Genomic DNA, 24546 nt, shown 5'->3' with positions numbered 1-24546 from the left:
GTCTCCTATCACTGGCCACTGAATAGCAACCTCAAACTCTAAGTGTAGCTGGAATGTCAGGAGGACTGGGGCGCTCTGCTCTTATGTTTTATATTTCATAACTATTTATCTTTTTATGTTAATGAATTTGTATACATTACTTCTTTTAATATATGTATATGTACTTACTACTTTTAAGGTCAGTTGACCGAAATAAAGTTATTGATACTAACTTAATTTTACAGAACCCAATATCAAATTTACATTTTGCTTCTTTAGTTAAATACACTTTAGTAATTTCTTATTATTTAAAGTTCTAAGCGGTCGCCAACCCCAGAGGTCCACGGACCACAGGTTAACTACAACTAACTGGTCTATTCTATTTCCCAATCTAAGTCACTCTCCCTCTCTGCCTACCTTTTCCCTCTGACTTGGCCTCTCTACTCAGCAACATATTAAAGATTTTTAAAGTCCCAGGTAAAAAAAATGTGACAGTTTTTGAGGAACTCTATCAAATAATTTAGTATTGTTTGGCATCATGCTGTAAACAGGCAATACATGTAAAACGTGTTCCTTAAGGGGGCTGTGAAAATGTGTTTTGCCCGGGACCCCAAAAAACCTTTAAGATTGCACTGAGTAATGTAAAGGAGAGGGACTGATGTGATGTACACACAGAAGCACACATAGATCGATGTACCCACCCTAACACACAAAGAGTTACATACAGTCATGCTTGCATGATAAAACATTTTGGTTATCTGCATATGTCAACAAAAGCAATAAAGCTGCAGCACTTACCAATAATAGGGTGATAATCTTTTAACTGAGCTATGCCCATTTTTTGGTCAACCTTTTTTGTAGCTGCACATACAAGTATATCAGACTGGGCTAGGAATTTATCGGGTCCTTCAAACATCAGAGACTTAATTTCTACATTGTGGCTGCCTTCTTCCACATCAATCGAATAAGTGTGAGGTACCTTTAATCTATTTGAACAAGAACAAACACAAAAATCATACCAAACTTAACAGTTCGAGCAACTGTAAAGAGCAAGGATTATGAACTCAATGTTACAAAGTTAACAGAACCATTTTTTTGTCTTTTTTTTTAAATCATTTTCGTCATTTGCTTTCCTCCTTCAAATGCATTTTACATTTTTTAACACGGAGAAAGCAGTCTAACTGTTTAATCTTAAAAAAACAAACACTTGATAAAACAATAAAATAAACCATCATTGAAACATTATACGTTTATCTGAGGCTCATAGAAAAGAACAAATATACTTAACTAAGGTGCTTGATAAGTAACAATGTAAGGCTATCTTTACATTTTAATTTTGAAGTATTCAGTATCGCATTGACAGAGGGATTAAATATTTCGGTTTTAGATGTGTAAAATGTAAACAAAAAATAAAGTATATGATTAGTCCAGGAGAAGGACGGTAGTAGAAAGCAAAATAAGATGGCTTCACCAAAAAAGAGAAACTGAGAGATCTGACAATAGCACGAGACTTAGTCATTCTGTGGCACTTCCATTATGCAGGGCCCTCAATAGAGTGCTTCCAAATCCATGTCGAGAAATTTGGGTCTAGAAAGATGTGGACCCAGTAACACTGAACTGTAACATCATCTTTTCCTGCTTCTACTCTTGGTAATTTTTCTCTTTGTTGGTCTTTCCCAAGTTCGATCAGTAACAGTGGGAACTGATCAGGGTGGACTCTTAGCGTGTAGGCAAGCTGTTTTGCATAAGGGCAACATGTCCAATTCCAAACCCTCAAGGATAACTTCATGCAAAAATGTTAAACCACTAACTTCAGAGCCACAGTATAGGTTTAGGTATGAAAACACTGAATTGTAATCTTCGCTTTCTGCTCGTCATATCACAAATGCTCTACTTTTAATTCAAGAAGGGAAACGCTGGTCACCCTACAGTCCTCATACAGTTGAATTAGTTGTAATTGTGTTCACCTTTTCTTGCAAACTTTCTTCTATTGTACACAGAAAATGTTCAAGGCTTCCCACCTTATTTTATGTCTTCAACAAACAGTCTTTAAGTGCTTCCAGTGCTTTCTTCCATTGTGAACATGCTTGCCTCAATGAGCTTTATACAGACTTGCATCTTCTTTAACCCCTTAGCTGCGGAGGCTTTTCCCGCCTCCGTGCTCAGCCATTTTTTTTAGGTTTCGCCTGCACAAAGTTTGCGCTGTGCATGCAAAATAGCTTGTATCCAAAACAAAATCTCTTATTAGGGGCTTCATCACTTATCTTTACTTACCACTGCCCCCCCCCCCAAATCACTCTCTTACCTTGCTTCCTATTGGTCAGCGCCACGATCTTCCCCCTGGGCTTCAAGACTTCCCTTCTGAAGTGGAGCCCGGACCAAGTACTTCTTCCAGTGCCCAAGGTCCTTTCACTGCAGGCACTTTTTTTTAAACTGTTTGCTTCCTTTACACCTGCCCACCTCCCGCGGTATCAAAACTTCTCAGCCCCACCCAGTCGTGTTAGCCTCCCACCTGCGATCTTCTTAATCCGCCCTCCTTCTTCCATCTGTTCTTTTTAAACGCCCACCATTGTTCTATTTACCCACTCGTAGCCCTCCTCCTGCTGCACATACTTTGTTTGCCACCCTCCTCCCTTGACACCCCAACTCTCCCCAAGCCCTGTCTCAATTTGCACATAAAAGCAAAGCACTATGGTGTGGTCAACACTGGCTGCCTCATAGTGCTTTGTTTTCATCTACTTTGAGGCAGTTTAAAAAAACATTAAAGCCAAGACAAGAGGGCTGCTAGTCAGCAGAAAATCTGGCATTGACATGTCTTATATAAACCGTCCTGGGGTAGTTATTGTATTACTAATGGAGGGACAGGGCGCTGGGTACCTCACTCCCCCCTCACAACTGCTGACATTTCTGCACCGATTCTGCTTGGCTCGCTTCTCCATAACCTTCTGTTATTCATAGATCGGAGATCCTCTCCCTATAGCGTCTCACCACTTTGCACAAGAGGAACACACCGGCGCTGAAAAGCGTTCCAGGCAGAGTCTTGTTGCCATGGAGACACCGCTAAACAGCAGCAGAATCCGGTCATTTAAAGTTTTACTTCTTGTCAAACAGACGCAGAAGACATTGACTCATCAGCATTGAGATCGCCAATAGAAGGCTGTTCTTTGCCGTATTGAGCAAGCACTGGAAAATCAAATATTCTCACCTCTGCTAAATCTTTTGTCTCTTTGTTTTCACTTTAAGCCATGCTGCACATCAGCTAGCTCTGCTGTATAACGTGTCTAAAAACACAGATAAAAATCAATAGATTTCGCTGAAGCAAAACCAACTGGCTTTGCCAATACTGGTTTGTTGTGTGTGGCACTTCATGCATAAACTTAACTAACTTTTTTTTCCACAAAAGGGACTCAGGACAAATGTGGTTCCTTTTTTCCAACATGTTGGGGATTCTAAAGATACCTTGTGTTTATTGATTTTCCCACTATGAACTGAGCAAGAGGCTAAAATATTTTAAAAAATATTTTTGAGTATAAATGGGAAAAATGCTAGGCAAGCAAGTTGACTTGTAAAAAGTAAATATATATATCTACCACAGGTCATGCAATTTTCTATGTAGTAATCCCGTTAGCCTATTTTTTGTTTTTACCTACATGCCGTTTATGGTAGAAAAGGGTGGATAAGGAAAGCTGTACAGTTTTGAAAAGCAGTAAAAATTCAGAATTTATCATGAGCTCATCTATATAGATCACTCATAGCATTCCCAAAGAAACGAATTGATGAAATAGGCAGTGTAAAAATAGAAAATAAGAATAATACCAGTAGCTGACAACATTTTCATCTAAGTCTTTGCCTTGATGGCGATTTACAAAAGTAATATACAGTTAAATCCGTCAGACCTCTATGATTGCAGAGATATATAGTATTTGTTAGTTGTCTAAAAGCATGCTGTAACCAGAGCAAACAACTTGAGCAGTGGCATATAATCATTTCATTGTATTGTGCCAATGCAGCAATTCATATGGTTAGATCTAATGAATGAACAACGATGAAGAGGGATACATGCATGTTTTGTAAGATAAGCCATACAGGAATGCACAAAAACAGAATGGACACATCACAATTGTTGCTTTGCAAATTTGATCTATTTTGGTGATGTGGGTAGCTGCGGTATTTGGGCCTGCGCTCAGCTGCCACCCAGGGTAATTTACGAAAACCTACACATTTCTGAAAAGAAGACACCCAGGAGAGTTCAGTGTGGTGTGACTTGAATGGATTCCATGTTCTTATCTTACTATGTATGTCCTGCAAACCTCAACTTTTGGCTGAAATTGCACCTTATCCTGATATTTCAGAGAGGGAATGTTTCGGAATCTGTGGATAATACACAAAATTACTCCCACCAAGCATTTTCACACTTCTCCAACTTGTGTGGGTGCCTGGGTGGGTCCATCGCCCGCATTAGGAATGGTTAAGAACCAAGACCACAAAAAGTTATCATAGTCTTCAAATGAGCCCTGGCTAGGCACTCCTGAGCACGACTCAAAGTGAAAGAACAGAGCCCCTCTCTCTGCCTTCCGATCCCTTTCAGGCTCTTTACTTTGTACTCTACCCTTCCCCATCAATTTCCTTTGCGGGGATCTTGATAAATAGGCCTCCTGGCCCCCGGCCTCCTTTTATTCAGAGGCTTCTTAAGCTGCTTGAACCGTACATAGACAGACCCAATTTTACCATTCTTGGAGATTTTAACTTTCACTTAGATACAGAGGACTCTACTGACACTGCCTCCTTAATGGACTCTGTCATCCCTCGGTCTTAACCAGATCGTAAACGGCCCCACACACTCAGCTGGCCATACCCTGGACGGAGTCTTCACTAACGACCCCAGGGTAGAGTCCGGGACCCCGCTCCCTCTGTCCTGGTCAGACCATATGGCCATTCCCTTGGACTTTATACATCCCAACCTCTCCTTACCCCCAGCAGGTCCGTGTAAGTGGGAACTCAAAAGAAACTTCAGAGCAATAAATAGTCACCTATTAGCCCCCTTTTTCCCCACCCAACCCCAATCTCTTACAAATAACATTGATTCTGCTGCTTCTGATCTGCATAACGCTATCTCAAAAGCGGTGGATAAACTTGCTCCCATCAAACAGACCCACTCTGCTAGGAAACGTCCCTCGGCCCCTTGGTATTCCGATTCTCTCAGATCTCTGAGGCAGGGTTGTAGGAGACAAGAGAGGCTTTGGAGAGACAATCTAGACCCAGATGAAAGGATCAAACACAAACTCCTACTTAAAGATTATAAAACGGCGGTGCACGCAGAAAACAAATCACATTTTTCTAAACTGACCACCTCCCTTACCTCTCCTAGGGAACTATTCAAATTTGTTGACTCCCTGTCAGTCCTGCAAGCCCCCAGCCCAGTAACAGAATCTCAGGAGCTTTGTGATCAGATTTCAGCCTTCTTTTACTCAAAGATAGCGGATATTCACTCCAGCTTAGAAGCCTGCAACCAAGCTTTAGGATCCTCCCTTATCCCCCCTCCCTACCCTCATACCAAAGATCCAGCAGAGTTACCGCAGGGTTGCTCTCTTACTTTTCCCTTGATCATATTAGAGCAACTCAATGGGTATTTGGATAGGCTTAAATCAGGTTCCCCTCTTGATCCCTGCCCTCTAAAGGTCTTCAAAGAGTGTAGAGATGTTTTACTCCCGGTGTTCCTGGAAGTCATCAATCTAGCCATCCACCAAGGTGTTTTCCCCACCCTCTGGAAAATGGCCATAGTTAAGCCCCTCCTTAAAAAGGCCTCACTTGATCCTAGGATCCTTAAAAACTTCCGGCCTATTTCACTTCTTCCAGCACCTGCAAAAATGCTAGAGGCCCATTTAAACCACCATCTGAGTCCCTTCCCGGAGAGCTCCAGCCTTCTCGATCCCTCTCAGCACGGCTTTCGCAGGTCCCACAATACTGAGTCCGCTCTGACTGTCGTCACCAATAACATCCGTGCCAAGGTCGACAGTGGCCAGGCTACACTTCTGGTCCTGCTCGACCTTACTGCCGCTTTCGACACTCTATCTCCCTCCATCTTAGTCGAACGGCTCAAAGAGATAGTAGTGGACGGCCCTGCACTAAGTCTCTTAAAATCCTTCCTGGAAGGCCGTGCACAAAAGGTCAAGCTGGGTGACTTCTTTTCCCCAGCCAAGCCTGTGCAGTGCGGGGTGCCTCAGGGTTCGTCCCCGAGCCCCACGCTCTTTAATATTTATGTTACTCCACTTGCCAGGCTTGTTAGAACGTTTGGGCTGGAAGTTCTCTCCTACGCTGACGACACTCAGATCATGGTCTCCCTTTCACAAACGGTTGAAATTACATCTAGTAATTTCAGGAACTGCATGGAAGCGGTTGCTAACTGGATGGTGAGGAACTCCCTTAAATTGAATGGGGAAAAAACGGAGGTGTTGATTTTCGGAGGCAAGGAGGAGTTTTGGTCATTGGATTGGTGGCCTTCTTCTTTACGAACCTGTCCACTGCCCTCTCAATCTGCCCGGAACCTAGGTGTCATTTTTGCCACCAAACTCTCCTTTCAAAAGCAAGTCAGCAGAACGACTTCCACCTGCTGTGGTGTTCTTAGAATCCTGAGGAGATTAGTTCATTATCTTTCCACCGATGCCCGTAAACTAGTTACGACGGCCTTAATCTCCTCAAGGCTAGACTATTGTAATTCACTGTACCTGGGAATTAATAAATCCCAGATACAGCGTTTGCAAATAGTTCAAAATGCAGCAGCCCGTTTTGTCACTGATGCCCCGAAACTCGCCTCTGCCATTAGGAAGGACCTTCACTGGCTCCCTGTCCAGGCTAGAATAGAGTTCAAGGTCTTATGTCTCACCCACCGCGTCTTGCACGGGTTTGGCTCTGAAGACATCAAACCCCTGGTAACTCTGTATGTCCCTGGTAGGGCACTTCGGTCAGCCAATAAACATCTTCTGCTGGTCCCTAAAACCAGCAAAGCCAGATGGGGCGACAGAGCCTTCAGCTCTTATGCTCCAAAAATTTGGAATACCCTTCCGGTTGAGATAAAGGAACTTACCTCCTACCCCCTCTTCCGAAAGGCTCTGAAGACCTGGCTTTTCAGGCAGGCCTACAACTGATCCTCCCTCCCGTCCTCCACCACACAGATCTTTATTCCATCTTTAGCGCCTTGACGCCCTTGGGCAAAGTTGCGCTCTATAAATCATCTCTCAACTCAAAGATGGAGATGACTGATTTGACCTTTAATAACAGGCTCAGGATGCTTAGAGTCACAGTGAGTGGGAAAAAAATGTGAAGACTACGGAAAAGCTTTCCCCTCACACCCCATTTGTTATAAATAAAATCCTTCTGATGCGAGCACCAGATTATATATATATATATATATATATATATATATATATATATATATACGATTTCCCAACTACACCGCTACCAGGACAACCAGGAATCAGGAAACGGACCACACGGCAGGTAGAAATAAAGTGCTTTTTATTCTCTCAGTGCAGACATGACGCGTTTCGTCCGGTGCTCCCGGACTTGAGCACATGACATGTCATGACCCCTAAGTGCTTAAATACCATTCCACCGCATAATATGCTCCACCCCTTCTCATACATGGGTATGGAAAACAGACTTCATTGATGACAATACATAAAGTGCAAAGATTTATGGAGACAACATATATATATATTTTTATCTTAAAATATATATGCATCATACATGAAGACATAGGCTAGTGCCTCTATATCAAATTTGTATGTAAAAGCCATAATTCATAGTCAGACAACGAGGGCCAGTGCCCAGATTCTTCCAATTATACTCTAATATCAATGAGCATAAAAGAATGTAATTGCCATGTTTACCCCTAAATTTTATGTTTGGAACAAATAACATTAAGTGTAAAAACAGAAACCAGTGGAGAAAAAATTATATATATAGTGAGTACATCTTGAATAACACAGGAAACAAGCAATCAATCTCAAGCATAGTTACGAGATCATATAGAACCCAAGAAAAATATAAGAAAAATATATAATAAATTCTCTTCTATTTCACCATTATACATTTATGTTGCATTATAAATAGAAAAGGGTCAGAAATATTAATTTTATATCTCAACTGTGCTTTAAAGTGACCAGTGCTAAGCGCAAGGAAATAAATAAATAACGGTACACGACCATCAAGCAAGAGCTCATCGTTGTCTGTAGCTGCCAATACACATCCATCTTGCTGTTATCATACATGCAAACCACAAAACAGTCAACCCTCCAACCATAGACACCGAATAAAAACCAGTAAAACTGAGAAGTAAAACTAGTTAAAATCCAGTAAAAATGGGTCGAAAAAAATCAACCGGCGTGGCACAGCACGCATAAAAACCACAAGATAAAACAAATAAATTTCAAAATATTTCATTAAAACTCACTATGAAAAATAGGACAATTCATGATACGACCACTGGTCCCAGTGGAAGTTATTGATCAAAATCAAATGACTGCAATTCAACAACAAGAAAAAAGGCTCAGATAGCTATAAAAAGGTATACAAATCTTCCCCTGTATTCAAACCATTAGGCATTTTGGTGTCAAACTGCATATTATATCTACTTTCCAGCTGACGCAGCTTTTTATCCCTGTTTCCACCCCTTATTTGTTTAGGCACCGCATCTAAAACAAAATAAGTTAGGTCTTTAAGATTGTTATTATGTACAAGTTTAAAATGATGGGCAACAGGGTAGCTTGAGTCTGAATTAACAACGGCACGTAAATGTTGTAAAATGCGTGTAGACACAGGTAACTTGGTACTGCCTATATATTTTAATTTGCAGGTACATTCTAAAACGTAAACCGCAAATTCAGTTTTACAGTTGAAAAGACTGTTCAGTTGAAATAAATCAGTTGAGAATGCATCCTGGACTTCCCTTGTATTAATACCAAATTTACAAGCTCAACAAGAGCTGCACTTCACAAATCCTTTTTTCTTTGTTAGCCAATCACTTTTGGTTGTGATTTTGGTCTCAGTCTCAGGCATAACTCTGTCCAGGGATAAATATTTTTTGAGGTCCTCTATCTTCTAGCCTCTGGCTACAAATCTTTGAGTAGAGTCATCTAGACATGTTTTTTAAGTCATTGCTGTTGCTACAGATACGTTTGATTCTTAAAAATTCCCTGTAGGGTATACTTTTAGTTAGATGTCTAGGGTGGGTGCTGCTGGCATGGAGGATGGAATTTCCAGCCGTAGCTTTTCTGTGGAGCTTAGTGTTGATCGTATTGTCTTTAATGTAAATCTCTACATCCAGAAATTATACTTTCTCCCTATTGATGTTGGCCGTGAAACTAAGATTCATATCATTGACATTGATCGTGTCCACAAATGCCTGGGCAGATTCAACAGAACCCTGCCAAACTACACAGACATCGTCAATAAAACGCCACCAGGCAATGACCTTGTCAGGAAAGAACTCCAACAGGATGCGCCTCAGGACATGCTCCTCCCACCAGCCTACATGCAAGCATGCAAAACTGGGGGAGAAGCATGCCCCCATGGCCACACCCCGGAGTTGTTGGTATACAGAAGTATTAAATAGGAAAAAATTGTTATACAAGCATAACTTGATCATATGCAGTATCATTTTGTTGTGTTAATAGAATTTGATGTTATATATATATATGTGTGTTTGTGTGTTCAGGAACGACCGTTGCGAGACGCTGCTCTCCCTCCTATCGACGCTGGTGTCAGTCATGTGATATTGGGTCTTTGCCGATATATTTGTACGAGCATGTATTGCCAAATCATGGTACATTACCCTGAATCGTCATTACATTTGTAAAATTATGATGATAAATTGCAAAGCGCATTGTGCTCGAATTACGTGTTTTTTTAGCTAGAATTATTTCTGAGTTCACAATCTTTATTTGAATGCACAGCGTAATTTAATGTGATTGAAAATGTAAATAGCTTGCTAAATATCGGCGTTATAATAGACACGAAGTGTATGAAATCTTTTCAGTGATATTTTATGTTGCAATGTATCTTTGCTTTCCATGAACACTGACCTGTATTTCTTGAGAAAGATGGGCACAGGTCGTCGCCACTTACCTGCAAATGATCGTCATGCCCGCAACAAAGTGTTCCTCACTTCCCCTTACCGCCGACCCAGATACATAAACATTTTGCATTCTGGGAGTTGAAGTCTGTGCATTCATCTCAGCAATCAACAGGTGTGTTGAATAACCATGGGGGAGGAGACTTCAGGGCGTGCAAGGCACTTATTGAGCAGCAGGACTTGGGCAAGAGGATGAAGGACGCTTTGCAGTGAAGGGCGCTGAGGAAGGCGCAATGCCGAAATGCATCCGCCGCCACTGTGTTTTGCTCAATAAAGTGGGTTTACCCCTTTGGATTCCCCTCTGGCCTCTGATTTCTTTGTGAGGAGGGATGTCAAGTCATATTTTCAGCGCATGTCAGGGGTGCAGCACAGATGGCCCTGCTACGCGAAGAGACCCGGACAACAACTGACATCACGCTGTCTGACAGCGTCAACCAGGCTCGGTGGATCGAGATGTCCGGTGTCTGCCAGTTTTCCCAGGCTGACATGAGCAGTGTGAGGTATTTTACCTCTGTTTGGGCGTTACGCGGCTGCATGACTGCCCCTGCCCAATAGCGGTCCTGTTTCAACCGGCTGTAGCAGTACGAGGGGACCCAAGGTGGTGACCGTGGACTTGTGCATTTCTTGGGGATTCCTCCACCACCCACTTACCTGCAAATGATAGTCATGCCCGCAACAACGTGTTCCTCACTTCTCCACACCGCCGACCCAGATACATACACATTTTGCATTCTGGGAGTTGAAGTCTGTACATTCATCTCAGCAATCAACAGGTTTCTTGAATCAACATGGGGAGGAGACTTCAGGGCGTGCAAGCACTTATTAAGCAGCAGGTCTTGGGCAAGAGGATGAAGGACGCTTTGCTGTAAAGGGCGCTGAGGAAGGCGCAATGCCAAAATGCATCCGCCGCCACTGTTTTGCTCAATAAAGCATGTTTACCCCTTTGGATTCCCCTCTGGCCTCTGATTTCTTCGTGAGGAGGGATGTCAAGATATATAGATATAGATATATAGATTTTTTTTATTCCAATGCTCTGCCTTTCAGTGACTCACTCCGCAGCAGGTAATTCAATTATTTCGTGCTTTTGAAGGTCGCTTGTTAATCCGACGGATGTTTCGGTCGTAGCTGGCGCACCACCTGAAGAATGAGGAAGGAGCCGTAGGAGAAAGGGCAATATGGACAGGAACCTTCCTAGTTCATGGCGCAGCAGGCAGCTCTCAAAGTGAAGGTAGCTTTGCAATCCGGAGCTCACTGGAGAGCTTTTCATGCACAGTGAATGCAAGATAAATCGATGTGTTTCCTGAAAGAAATATGACGAACTGTGGGACCCACTGAGGGTTAATACATTATACTTCCCACGTATTTATGTTTGTGCTACCAAGCAAACTACAAATCCCAACAGACACTGGAACTGCTACTAAGCATAAATGGGATTGAATACACCTGGGAAGCACAAAACCACATCAGTCATCACGCCCAGATGAAGAAGCAAACAGCTTTGAAACGCGTTGGCGGAAGGTGATAAAGGAGGATTAACAAGCGACCTTCAAAAGCATGAAATAATTGAATTACCTGCAACGGAGTGCGTCACTGAAAGGCAGAGCATTGGAATAAAAAAAATAGATGTATAGATATAGATATATATATATATAGATATAGATATATATTACCTACTGGCCGTCGCCAGTAGGTAGTTATAGTTAGGATTTTTTTCAATGCAAAATCTCAAAATTCTATTGTGAATAACTCTGGCGCCGGTTGACGAATCTGCCTGAAAAGTTCCTCAAATTTGCCTCGCGGAGCTCCGGTCCTTCCTTGCAAGTTTGGGGGGGATTCGTCAAGCGGGAGCCGAGATAAAAGGGGGGTCCCAAAACGTGTTTTCCCCATGTTAATTTCCGTAGGGCGGTCAACCTCACTTTTAGCCTGAACGGCTGAATGGATTTCCACCAAACTTGGCAAAATTGTAGGGACTGGTACCCCGATGTGCCTGTGTTATGTCTCAAGATATATGCTCCAGTGGTTTTTACGAAAATTAACTTTGAAAAAATATATATTGGGCTACATTGGGCTATATATATATATATGTTGTAGCCCAATGTAGCCCAAATATGGCCACCAGAGACAAAAAAAAAACAAATGTAGCCCAAATATCAGCCAGATGTAGCCCAACTATAGCCCAATGACAGAATGTCCCAGAGTGTTCTAAAGAACAACTAGAGCGCTAACAGTCTTACTTATGACAAAAGTATGGCACACCTGAAGTCATCTTGATTGGAATAAAGTGTTAACACTTAAAACATTTAATTTGCAAAGGAACAAAATGAGGGGGTTCATTTTGCCATAGAAATTATGATTAGCGCTGAAGAAAGAAAAACGTAGGGCACATTTTGAGTGACTTCTCAAATCCTCTTATATTTCATTAAAAAAATTCTGATATGCAGTCTCCCAAGATGGCCACCAGAGACAAAAGAGCCCAAATGTAGCCCAAATATCAGCCAGATGTAGCCCAACTATAGCCCAATGACAGAATGTCCCAGAGTGTTCTAAAGAACAACTAGAACGCTAGCAGTCTTACTTATGACAAAAGTATGGCACACCTGAAGTCATCTTGATTAGAATAAAGTGGTAACACTTAATACATTTAATTTGAAAAGGAACAAAATGAGGGGTTTCATTTTGCCATAGAAATTATATATAGGGTGTTTTCTGCCAATAAACGCACCGGGAATGCAAATGGGCCTCAGCTTGTTGTCTTGTGGATACTGGTGACAACTGTTTGACTGGATTTACGGGGGTAAGGCGAACCCCGCTGTGGCCCGCCGAATACAAGTGGCGTTGGTTCATTTCGCCATTGTGCATGGGATATATATATACACATATATATACACTGAAAAAACCATAGGTTTCACACCAGTTATAGTTAGGAATTAGCATTTAAAAAACCTATTAAATTCACTGACCATGTCATGAGTGATGTAATATGTGACGTCATCAGCAGTGCATTGCACGCGCAAGTTATAGTGAGTCCAACTAACTATAACGTGGGAATTTCAGTGGTTTTATGCGAGTAAAATTTCCACCTAACTATAACTGGTGTGAAACCTATGGTTTTTTCAGTGAAAAAAAAAAAAAAAAAAATATATATATATATATATATATATATATAGATATATATATATAGATATATCGAGATAGAGATATATATATACATGGATTGCGGGGAGGGACTGTTTGAGCCGATATATATATACATATATACATATACATATATATACATATATATATATATACAAGAATTAAAGCATGTTCACAATGTTTTTATTGGTGGTTTCATAATGGTAAGGCCGGTGTAACCATTGCATCAATGTAGAGATGTCTAGTATACTAACTGTACATCAGGTAAACTAATCCTGTTGGGTCTAACACTGCAATTTGGATAATTATTCATTTGCCCACTTGGGATATATTAAAGAACATTCCATGATAAGTAGGATTGTTTAAATATCAGAATATGGGGTTAAAACGGGCACTAGACCCACAAGCCAGTATCCAATTACAGTATAAAACACCAAGAATATTGCAGTAACAATTGTATAAACCCTACGATTTAAGAGGTATCTATGTACAGAACTGGATAAGAGTATTAATGTGTACATACTTAGTAAAATATTGCAATGATGATGCACATTTCGCGCAGAGCCATCTTGAACTTAAAGGTGGCAGCTACAAACAGTTGTGATTACTTAAATTGGCAGATTCAATTTAAAACACTGTGACAATGCAATCGTAATTGTCTTAAATATGTAGCTCAAGACAAATGTACTTTACAATTGTTTAACATATAAGGAATATGATATACAGCGCGTTTGTATAAAACAAATAACTGTTGTAACTTTTCAGTGGCCGCAGAGAACTGGTTGCTAGGACTACCAAAGAAGCCGCCACACGAACTAATGAGCACTTGTAATGTTTAAATGCACTCACTTAGAAAAAATCTCTGTTGTGAGCAAGACGAATGTATCCGTCGAAACGCGTCAATCTATGCACTAAAAAGAAAATAAACTTGTTTCTGAAACGAGACCCCACGGAGTCAGCGCCTGTTTACTAAGCGAAAACAACAGGATTGGTGAAAATATTACGGGACGAGCCGGAATCCCACACGCTGACCCACCTCGCTTTGGAGCATTTCACAGTCGGGCAGAGCAATTTTGGAGGATCTTCGAGAGTGAGGAATGAGAAGTGCCCCCCAAGCCAGAACGCATCGGGTAGAAACAACGAGGACGTCCAGCACGGACACGGCAAGCAGGATCCTTTGTGTGCCGGAGGGCATCTGAGAATCCAGGTAAGCCTGCGAGTGCTGGTGTCAGCGTACAGCGTATCCGACCAGGTGGCAGCTGGGAGAGGTAGTCCACTGAGGAGCTTGCAAAAAACAAGACTCAAGGGACAGTGGGTGTCAGAAACGATTTGATATTTCGAATTATAAGTGCAGGATGGCCGAAGAGTGGGAGAGAGAGCGCATAGAAGCGGCGCGTGACATCTTTGAAGACATTAATAAAGATGCAAACACTGCAATGGGTGGTGGAAAGAGTAAAACAACATCTAAGGAATCCGATGTTAAGACACTACTTAGAGAGTATGAAAAACTCCGTAAGCAGGAAATTTCAAAGTGGTGGGAGTGTACTTCGTTGCGTAGGTACTTAGAAGTAAGCAGAGTGGCAAGAGGCCTAAGAATTCTTCTTGCACCAACGTACGACAACCCTGACCCGAAGATGTTAGAGGAGTGGGTGAATAATAATGCCCAATGGTCAAAGAATATGTTGGAGATATTAGTAAAATATGCTGCAACAGATAGAGACAAACTTTTGGCGCAATTAGCCGGCGTTGCAGATTAACTTGGCAAACAAGAAGACCAGGACTATATAACTAAGCAAATGACTGAGATTAAAACCCGTGTGAACAAATATGAACAAACGATAAAAGAAAGGAAAGCTGAAAAATTCCAAAGGGATCGCGCAGACTACATGAAAGGACGCATATACACATTTGCGAGGAAATATGATGGAATAAGACAAAGGAAATTACCTGCCACAAATGTGCAAGATGATATAACACCTGAAGAGTCCGAAATAAGCTCGGGAGCAGAATCAGATCCTGGTACATCGACTGCCACAGCCCAATGTCTGACAGTACCAACCCCCACTGATGAATTTGTTTTTTTACGGGAGGAGAGACTGAGAACGCTGAGACCACGGCGAGCTCAACAAAATTTCAGCAAAAACAATACAACATCTCAAAAAGCAGGAAGCGAAAAAACAGGAGATGGGGGAAATGTAAGACAGCAAAAAGAAAACACAAAGAAGCAAAACTACAGAAGGAATTACAAACGATAATGGCCACACAAACGGAAGAAAAAGATAACAACACAGTCATAAATCTAACAAATATGGCCTTAACAAGTATAGAAGAATAGACTTTATCATTGGGATTATCCTTTTGTAAACGCACGAACTTCAATTACACTCAAACAAGGATAGACTTACATCAGTTCATACGTAAACTGAAATTGAAAAAACATTTCTTTAATTATAAAGAGATAAACAACAGTGAAAAAGAACGAATGGAAGACGCAAATTGACGATATGACATTTATCAGGGAAATGGCAGTCCTGGACAACAATGGAAACAGTGGCATGATGAACACTCAAGAAGTGGCGGAATATGCCGGAGTCTATATTGCAGGTACATCTAAAACGCAATTTAAACCGAGATCCACATTCTGCCCTATCATGCCCAAAGACTGCATCGATATCTTTTCAGACAAAGTCATACGTGATCTAAAATCTCTGTCGTGGACAAGCAGCAACGACTTTTTCAAAACACATGTAAATGAGGGATCAGCATATGATAGTGTAATGGCTAAAATCAAGGAAAGAAGTGATGTGGTTGTACGTTGGTCCGATAAAGAAGGGAATGTGGTCCTTTGGCCTCTTGAAATGTATAACTCAGAAGCATTACTTCAGTTATCCGATAGAGAATGTTACCAGAGGATGAGTGAGACAAACATCTTCAACATACAAGAGAGGTATCATAAGAGTTTATACGATTGTAAAAGTGCTGGAACAATTTCAAAGAATGAATTTGATTTTTTGAAAAATAACTATCCAGTAACTCCAAACTTGTACCTCATTCCTAAGGTGCATAAAAATCCAGCCTGCCCCCCAGGAAGACCCATAATTTCCGCCATAGGTGGACTATTCGAAAACACTAGCCGATTTGTGGACTCTTTCCTACAACCCTATGTAAAAACACTACCTTCCTACAGAAGAGACAGTGGGGATTTTCTTAGAAAAATCTTTGATATAAATTGGGAAACAAATTTTGTGTTTATGACTTTGGATGTACAAAGCCTCTATACAAGTATAAGGCATAGAGACGGTTTGAATGCAATCAAGCATTATTTAGGTGGCAGAAGCATTGATTTGTACCAACACACACAGATGCTGCTCCAAATGACCGAGTGGTGTTTGGAGAACAACACCTTTACCTTTAATAAACTGCTCTACAGACAAACACAGGGGACTGCCATGGGTACTTGCTTCGCCCCCAGCTATGCTAATTTGCATATGGGCTGGTGGGAGGAGCAAGTACTCATGAAGACACACACTGTAGAAATGTCGCAAAATGTGGCGCATTATAGTCGTTATATTGATGCCATTTTTACTATTTGGAAAGGAAGTGAGGAAAGTGCAAGGGAGATTGCAGAACAACTTAACCAGAATAGCCTGAACCTCAAATTCACCTGTGAAACCAGCAAAAGCAGGATAAATTTCTTAGATCGGGAATTATTTGTGGCAGAAGGAAAAATTCAGACTAATACTTATCGCAAACCCACCTCAGGAAATACCATCCTGCATGCCTCCAGTTTTCATCCCCCAAATCTAATTGAAAGCATCCCCTATGCCGAATGTCTCAGAATGAGAAGAAACTGCAGCACAAACACAAGCTATAGAAATTCTAAGACAAATATGTTTAACAGATTGCGGCTTAGAGGCTATCCCGAACACGTATTAAAGACAGCGGAACGAAAATGTGATCTTAAGGATAGAAAGGACTTACTATTCTCCCTTAAAACAGATACACCAAAGTCAAAACAGAACACAGGGACCCCACGCCTAATCACAGGGTACAATGCCTATCAGAAGCAATTAAGAAGTATCATTTATGGACATTGGCCCATAGTCAGAAATGACCCAGTGATAGGGAAAAGTTGCAATAAAATCCCCCAACTCACTTTCAGGAAAACTAAAAGTATGAAGGAAGAATTAGTAGTGAATGCTCCAGTCTTAAAGAAAAAAGTCACCATGGTTGAAAACAAGGAATGGCTTTTACAAGTGCACAAAGTGCAAGGCATGCCAATATGGAATAAATGTCACTAAAGTTGACGTTCCATATAGGAAGAAACCACTGGAAATACGTGCAAACTACACATGCAAGACAGACTTCGCAGTCTACGTCTTGCAATGTAGCTGCAACAAAAGATACGTAGGCAGCACAATTCATCCTGCCCACGTGAGGGTGTTACAACATCTAGGGGCTATAACAAATAATGACCCCTCATATCCAGTGGCAAGACATATCAACTCTACACATGGGGGGAAAGCGGAGAACATTAAATACTTCGTTATCGACCATGTGAAGAAAAACATCAGAGGGGGGAATAGACAACTAGCCCTCCAGAGACTTGAGTCACGGTACATCATTCTCCTGGATACTAAGGCCCCACAAGGATTGAATGCCGATGAAGCACTGAGTGTGCACTTGTAACAAGTATAATTCAAATAATGTAAAGAGACTTCTGAGCAATCCCAACCCACTCTTTCGCAAGAGAATAGTAAAATTTAGTATCATTTACTTTGACACATGCTGCAAGTAAATTTACAAGAATTAAAACATGTTCGCAATGTTTTTATTGGTGGTTTCATAATGGTAAGGCCGGTGTAACCATTGCATCAATGTAGAGATGTCTAGTATACTAACTGTACATCAGGTAAACTAATCCTGTTGGGTCTAACACTGCAATTTGGATAATTATTCATTTGCCCACTTGGGATATATTAAAGAACATTCCATGATAAGTAGGATTGTTTAAATATCAGAATATGGGGTTAAAACGGGCACTAGACCCACACACCAGTATTCAATTACAGTATAAAACACCAAGAATATTGCAGTAACAATTGTATAAACCCTACGATTTAAGAGGTATCTATGTACAGAACTGGATAAGAGTATTAATGTGTACATACTTAGTAAAATATTGCGATGATGCACATTTCGCGCAGAGCCATCTTGAACTTAAAGGTGGCAGCTACAAACAGTTGTGATTACTTAAATCGGCAGATTCAATTTAGAACACTGTGACAATGCAATCGTAATTGTCTTAAATATGTAGCTCAAGACAAATGTACTTTACAATTGTTTAACATATAAGGAATATGATATACAGCGCGTTTGTATAAAACAAATAACTGTTGTAACTTTTCAGTGGCCGCAGAGAACTGGTTGCTAGGACTACCAAAGAAGCCGCCACACGAACCAATGAGCACTTGTAATGTTTAAATGCACTCACTTACAAAAAATCTCTGTTGTGAGCAAGACGGTTGTATCCGTCGAAACGCGTCAATCTATGCACTAAAAAGAAAATAAACTTGTTTCTGAAACGAGACCCCACGGAGTCAGCGACTGTTTTCTAAGCGAAAACAACAGGATTGGTGAAAATATATATATATATATATACCTAGTTTCAATAGGAAGAGCAATTTTTATTTGCCAATAACTTTGGCGCCGTTTGACAAATCTTTGCGAAGTCTCAAAACTAATAGGTCAGTCAAGTCATCTGCCGTTTTGAAAATTTCGGGGTGATTTGTCAAGCGGGGGCCGAAAAAAAGGGGAGGGTCCCAAAACGCTTTTCACAATGTTATTTAAATAGGAAACTTTAGACACAGAAACAGCCTGAACTGCTGAATGGAATTACACCAAATTTGGCAAAAAAAGGTAGCTCTTGGTCCAGAAAGCAACGGTTTGTTAAATGGTGTAAATACATTCAGTAGATCCTGAGAAATTTAAACATTCCTCAGATATACAACAGTGGCCATGGTGAGTTCGCGAACCCTCCCGATCTCGTGCCTGATTATTTGATTGGCTGCCAACACTTCAATAGGTAAACACAAACAATTGAAGAAGGGTCTGAGGGAAATTTAAAGACCTGCCCAGTTTGTATCCCCCTAACTATAATCCTAACAACAAAAAGAACCGGGGGTCTATAACGGAGCTTCAAGTACTCCGAGCTGCTGCAAAACTCCTACATAAGTGAGTTAGGCGCTAATAGAGCTATATAAGTCTCTATATCAGAATGTGTGCCAGGACAAACCTGTCGAAGGACCTACTGAGATTGTTGGTAAGACCTGTACAGAGATGTGTTGGATTCCCATCAAATAGGTATGTAGATCAAGTGTTCTCATTTGGTCATCCAAAAATGGGGTGGTATGTCTCTTGATCAATGAGACCCATCCATCGCCCTTACTCAATTGGGTCGCACCATCAATCGCTAAGGTACCCATGAACAAATGATAAAGATGGGATCGAGTGCAGTGCAAAAATCAAGAGATGTGTGAGTTAAAAGCAAGGGGTAAAAGGATCAATAGGCGAAAAACTCTAATGTAATTTGTCCTTTCCCTCAAACAAACAAGAACAATGCAGAGGAAGCAGTCTAAACATATAACTGCATTTACAAGGCCAACATGTTTCAGCCGGTAGGGACAAGATCCCATGGCTTTCTTCAGGGCCAGAGTTCTAAGCATTAGCTACTGCATACATAAAAGTGAACGTAACGACAATCTGTAAAGGATATACATAAATAGTCCAAAATCGTGTTCCTCTGTACCAAACGGTGTCTCTTACATCTGAATAGTACAGGGAGTGTACCTCACCTCTCCTGGAACCCAGGTCAGGAAAAAGGAGGCCCCGCTCTATTAGCGCCTAACTCACTTATGTAGGAGTTTTGCAGCAGCTCGGAGTACTTGAAGCTCCGTTATAGACCCCCGGTTCTTTTTGTTGTTATGCCAACACTTCAAACCAGAGGTTTTGGCAGCCACCTTGTGACTCGGTTAAAATGAGTCTGAAGCAAAAACTTTTTTTTAAAAACAACATTTAAAGAAAGAAAAGGGGCAGGGTAGAAACACTGTGACCCCCGAGGTCTGTTCAGGGGGACCTACAGGGACCATAAAGGCCTAAAAAAGCAATTGTTTTAAAATTTTCGTCTTGATTTTTTTTTTTTTATATATTTTTATTGTAAAACAAAAGAAAATCTTTTTGGCACACACATATCACAGAATACAAATAAAATTAATACATATGGTAATACATATAATAAACCAAGGTTACTATCATGAAAAACAATATAATACTAAACATAACCTTCAACACAAAAGGAAGAAAAAAAGGAAGGAAAAAATTATTAATAGATCAGTACAAATATATTAATACATCAGACTACGCTTGCGTTTGTCCTTTCCTTCCACCGATGTACCGGTTCCCAAATTTTCATTACCAGCCTCTTTGCCCTTTTGCCTTTCTTACCATATATACCCTTTTCAAGGTTGTACGTCCCCAATAATAACGCAATCCACTGTTGTGTTACCGGGGGTAAGGGATCCAGCCAGACTCTAGCAATCAACAACCTGTACACCGCCATCGCTACAAATAAAAATTCACCATAGTCACCTTCACAACCCCTAACTCCTAACATAATTACTGTTGGTGTTAAAATCACATTCAGAGCAAGTGTACGGGCCATAAATTCCTCAATGCCCTTCAATAAGGGTCTTAATTTGGGGTATAACGCAAAAATATGGATAATATCTGCGGCCGGAGCATTACACCGCCAACAACTAATCCCTGTAGTGGCACCCCACTGTGCTATGCGATCTGGTGTATGGTAAAGTTGATACAGCGTTTTGAAGTGCCGGGATTGGAGTGGGGCGGAGTGAAAGACTGAACAACCTAGCTCCAAGGAATTCAAAAAAATCTGACTCGATATCCCTAATTTTCCAGCCCATTTATTACCAAATTTGTCAGTGTCGTCTTTCTTCAATTCAGCCAAATGGGCATAAAAATATCGAATGGAGCACTCCCCGCTTTGCGCTATTGCTTCCATTATATTATTTGTATTAAATCCACCCACGCCTCCTTTTTTCTTAATAAAAAACTCCTAATCTGCAGATAGTTAAAAAAGCTATATCTTGCTATATTAAATTTTGCCACCAAATCTGAAAATTGAAATATATTTCCATCTAAGTCCAGCATATCTCCTATTCTTTTAATACCATTTCTGTCCCAGTCTGCCATAATGGCGTCAGAAAAAATTAAAGGGGGTAGGGACTTGTTCCTATACAGTCTGGTATACCTATTAAATCTCCCTAATCCACAATTTTTTGCAACAGCTAACCATACATTATAAGCTGCAGCAACTGTCTTGAATCGTGTACGCTTATAATATGATGAATCAGTACAATTTAAGAAAGCATTTACAGTATCTGAGCCCAATACAATTGAATAAATCATAGTTGAGAAAGCTTTGACTTTCAAATCCCCTTCACTTGCTCCGATCAAACCCTGAATGTAATGCAATACCGATGCCCAATAGTACAACCTAAAATCAGGAACCCCCCATCCTCCCCTGTCCCTTGGCAGAGTCATAAATTTGTAAGCCCGTCTTGTCTTCCCATATGACCAGATGAATTTATTAAGGATCGACTCCAATTTGTTAAACCAAATTGACTCAAACAAAAGGGGAATTGTACGAAGAAAATAAAGAAATTTGGGAAGTATAAGCATTTTAATAATGTTAGTGCGGCCCACTAACGTGAGCCTAAGATTATTTAGCCTCATCAAATCTGAACTTACTTTCCTCAATAAGGGGGAGATGTTTCGTTCAACCACTGTCCCTAAATTAGGCGAAATTTCAACCCCCAAATAGACTGCTGCCGAGACCACTCGTGGATCATTACATTGAACCAATGTGTTTTTAATAATCTGTGTTTTAGCACTATTAAGCTTATATCCAGAAATAGTGCCAAAATGTAGGGCCTCTTGTTCTATCTCGCCAATTGCCAATGCAGGATCGGGGGTAATTATTGCGACATCATCTGCGTATGCCAGCACTTTAACTTCTACCTCATTTACGCACATGGGGGGAATACTGGGATTAAGATTAAGGTAGCGTATATACGGATCCATATACAGTGCGAATAAAAGGGGAGAGCTTGGGCAACCTTGCTTTGTTCCTCTTTTAATCTGCACCGCCGTAGTTAGATCCCGATTAATTTTAATTCTAGCCGTTGGATCCCTATAGAGAACCTGAATTGCTCTCAAAGTTGTCACCGAACCCAAAGGTTCTCATTAGCTCCCACAAGTACTCCCAAGCGACCCTGTCAAAAGCCTTTTCGGCATCCAAGAATAAAGCTGCGACAGGGCCGCCAGAAACCTCCATAGCGTCAAAACAGGTGATCACAGTCCTGACATGTTCTGTAGTCCCCTTCCCCGGGATAAATCCATGTTGTACTGGGGTAACTAATTTATCTATGACGGCTGTCAACCTTGTTGCCAGGATTTTAGAATAGAGCTTCACATCAGCGTTCATTAAAGCAATAGGTCTATATGACCCAGGAGCTGTGGCGGGTTTACCTTTTTTCAAAATAACTATGATTTCAGTCCCGCCCCATGATTTTGGAATTGAAATTTCTCTCTGAGCTTGAATGAGTGTATCCAGTAACTCCACTCTAAACTGAAATAAAAGTTTTATAGAATTTGATTGGTAGCAGATCTGGTCCTGCAGCTTTTGAGGACGGGAGATCTGATAGGGCTAGTGTCAATTCTTCTAGTGTTATGGTGGCATCTAATATAGTTTTTTCCTCTAGATCTAATTTATTAAGTTGAATATTTCCTAGGTAATCCCTAACTTTGTCTATATCTACCTCAGCTTCCCTATCATATAATCCGGAATAATACTTCCAAAATTCATTCCTTATACCAGCAGAGTCCGAGATCAAGTTGCCTGAATCGTCTACTATATTTTTAATATCCCCTGCATGAACTTTTTGTCTGGCCCTAACAGCAAGGATATGACCCACCCGTTCACTAAACTCACAGGCCTGTTCCTTCTTTGCTAAATAATTTACTGCTGTCTTGTTAGTAATTCTTTCCGCTATTTCCGCCTTCAGTACCATAATTTCCAGCAATTGTTGATTCAATGGGAGCCCCCTCGTGATTAACCTGCTTAACTCTACCTCTGCATTCAAAAGTGAATTAACTTGTTGATCAATCATTTCTCTTTCTTTTTTCCGTCTATATGTTGAAAAACTAATTGTCTCTCCCCTTACACCTGCTTTGAAGGCATCCCAGATATAACCACTACTAGTGCTCCCCTTATTGTTAAGCCAAAACTCACTGATCCACTTTTTCATGTGCTTACAATAACCCTCATCTTTTAACAGGGCTCGCTCAAATGACCATTTGTATGTCTTTCTAACTAACCCATTTAAACTAACTGACAATAACAGTGGATTGTGATCAGAGACCAGGCGGGGTAGCTTCTTAATCTGTGTATTAGAAATCAAGATGTTAGATATTCAAAAATAGTCCAACCTTACTGTTATACTATGAGGAGCAGAGAAAAAGGTATTGCCATCTGTCTGTGGGTGCAAATTAGCCCAAACATCTGAGAGAGCATCATGCGAAGCCATGTCTGCTATCGCCCTAGGCACCCTTTTCTTCCTCCCCGAATAAGAATGGCTCAGTTGTAGCTCAATATTAGCTGGTCGATTAATATTAAAATCTCCGCAACAAACAATTGGTTCCACCCAGGTTGAGATTTCATGATCCAGAAATTGAAATATGTCCGGTTCATCGCACGTTGATCCATAAACTGAAACCAGTGTGAACCTAGCTCCTCTGAATACTATTTCTACAATCACCCACCTTCCCCAAATATCTTCTTTACTCCTAAATACTGTACAGTCCGTCCCTCTCCCCAAAATCGCTACCCCACGTGTTTTAGAGGCTTGTTTGGTATGTGCTAAGACTTTAAAACCCACCTGTTCTAGCAGAAAACCCTTACCTCCCTCCACATGAGTTTCCTGTAGACAAATCAGATCTGGAAACATTGACTTGCAAAATGCTGAAACTCGTAGCCTTTTCTGGAGATCATTAAGACCACAAACATTCAATGACAAAATTCGACAAGCCATTGAAAGACATCAAAGATTAGTACCAACTCCCACTTCCAACTCTTAACCAAACCCACCGCTTCCTTCTTCCTCCATTTGTACAAAACCTGTAACTGCCACAAACTGCGTCTTACTGCGTATGATGTGTGC

The 24546-nt window shown here is 40.9% G+C and overlaps 1 protein-coding gene across 3 annotated transcripts in view; it reads right to left on the bottom strand.

The window, feature by feature from the left end:
* The window catches only part of GTF3C1 (general transcription factor IIIC subunit 1), a 2762707-nt gene that overhangs the window by 1906056 nt on the left and 832105 nt on the right, over window positions 1-24546 (bottom strand). For all 3 annotated transcript variants that reach the window (XM_086940909.1, XM_086940911.1, XM_086940910.1), the window contains one exon: window positions 778-965. In XM_086940909.1, the coding sequence (XP_086797035.1) occupies window positions 778-965 (188 nt within the window). The remainder of the gene's footprint in view (window positions 1-777; window positions 966-24546) is intronic.

The sequence above is a fragment of the Lissotriton vulgaris genome, chromosome 10 (assembly GCF_964263255.1).
Source record: "Lissotriton vulgaris chromosome 10, aLisVul1.2, whole genome shotgun sequence".
NCBI lineage: Eukaryota > Metazoa > Chordata > Amphibia > Caudata > Salamandridae > Lissotriton > Lissotriton vulgaris.
The sequence above is the reverse complement of the archived record's forward strand: the minus strand, read 5'-3'. Positions and strand labels throughout refer to the sequence as shown.